This window comes from Tarenaya hassleriana, unplaced genomic scaffold (genome assembly GCF_000463585.1).
Source record: "Tarenaya hassleriana unplaced genomic scaffold, ASM46358v1 Cleome1298, whole genome shotgun sequence".
NCBI classification, from domain to species: domain Eukaryota; kingdom Viridiplantae; phylum Streptophyta; class Magnoliopsida; order Brassicales; family Cleomaceae; genus Tarenaya; species Tarenaya hassleriana.
This window is the reverse complement of record NW_010963474.1, coordinates 2,217-3,424: the sequence shown is the minus strand read 5'-3', so window position 1 is coordinate 3,424 and position 1,208 is coordinate 2,217. Positions and strand designations below refer to the sequence as shown.

General features: G+C 38.4%; 1 protein-coding gene across 1 annotated transcript; it reads left to right on the top strand.

The window, feature by feature from the left end:
* The first annotated feature begins 6 nt into the window (after positions 1 to 6).
* On the top strand, positions 7 to 983 carry LOC104807153 (SWI/SNF complex subunit SWI3C-like). The gene is made up of 2 exons (XM_010532284.1): positions 7 to 101; positions 398 to 983. The coding sequence occupies exon 2, from the start codon at positions 407 to 409 to the stop codon at positions 785 to 787; it is 381 nt and encodes a 126-aa protein (XP_010530586.1). The 5' UTR covers positions 7 to 101; positions 398 to 406; the 3' UTR covers positions 788 to 983.
* Positions 984 to 1,208: the final 225 nt, after the last annotated feature.

Sequence of the window (1,208 nt, the reverse complement as noted above, 5' to 3'; positions counted from 1 at the left end):
TTAGAGCTGGGCTAGCCGCTGCTGCAACAAAAGCAAAACTGTTTGCTGATCACGAAGAACGCGAAATCCAAAGGCTCTCTGCAAATATCATCAATCACCAGGTATCTTATCTTGAATAATTTCCAGTCATATAGAGATGATTCCTCAAGCTGAAAGTGGAAAATCCTTAGTCATGCTTGTTGGGTGATCATCTTACATGAAGGTGGGCATTTCTGTGGATTAAACAGAAACCCATTACGCAGATTGATCCTTTCCTGTTCCTGAATACACGTGCTGGTCTTTTTTTTTTTGCGGGCTTTCCTGTGTTATTGGATTGAATTCTGGTCGAGACAGTTCTTGTTGATTTGACATGTCTGAGCTGTGTAGATCCTCTCATCTTACCTTATGGATTCTGCAGCTGAGGAGGATGGAGCTGAAGCTAAAACAGTTTGCGGAGATCGAGACATTGTTGATGAAAGAATGCGAACAAGTGGAGAAAACCCGTCAGAGATTCGCTGCAGAACGAGCCCGTATGCTCTCCACAAGATTCGGATCTAACAACAACAACAACACACCTCGACAGCAGCAGCAACAACTGACAACTTCTTCCTCTTTGCTGCCGAGCTTTCATCAACAGATTCATCCCCAGATGCAATTCATGGCCCGTCAACAACAACCGGCTTTCTCATTTGGCCCGAGATTTCCTCTCAACTCCTTACAGAACAGCTCGGCTTCTCCTAACCAGCCCTCGTTTACTCATCCGATGGTTAGAACTTCCACGGGCTCTAGCTCTGGCTTAAACTCATAGACAATATCCTTTTTGTTTTGCCCTTTCTGGGTCAAAGCCTTTTGAGACCGTAGGCCATATGTAGAAACATTAGTCAAGTGTTTTGTATTTACTCATTTGATCCATCACGAAATCCCTTCTTGTGAATTCTAGTGACCCCTTTTTTCTATTACTCTTTATCCAAAGCTTATAATATTAATTCATATCCATATTGCCATGAGCGTGTTGATTTTGAATTCATTTTTAAATAATTTGTTCAACTCAACACAAAATATTCGGATATATTAAAATATTTATTCATCGATTTACAAAAATAGGTAATTAAAAAAATCGTAATTTAATCTAACACATAAATAAAAATGACAAACTAAAAAACCATTAACTATCTAATTTACTAAAAAAAATTACTTAAAATTTATTATAAAAATCCACCAACAAAAAA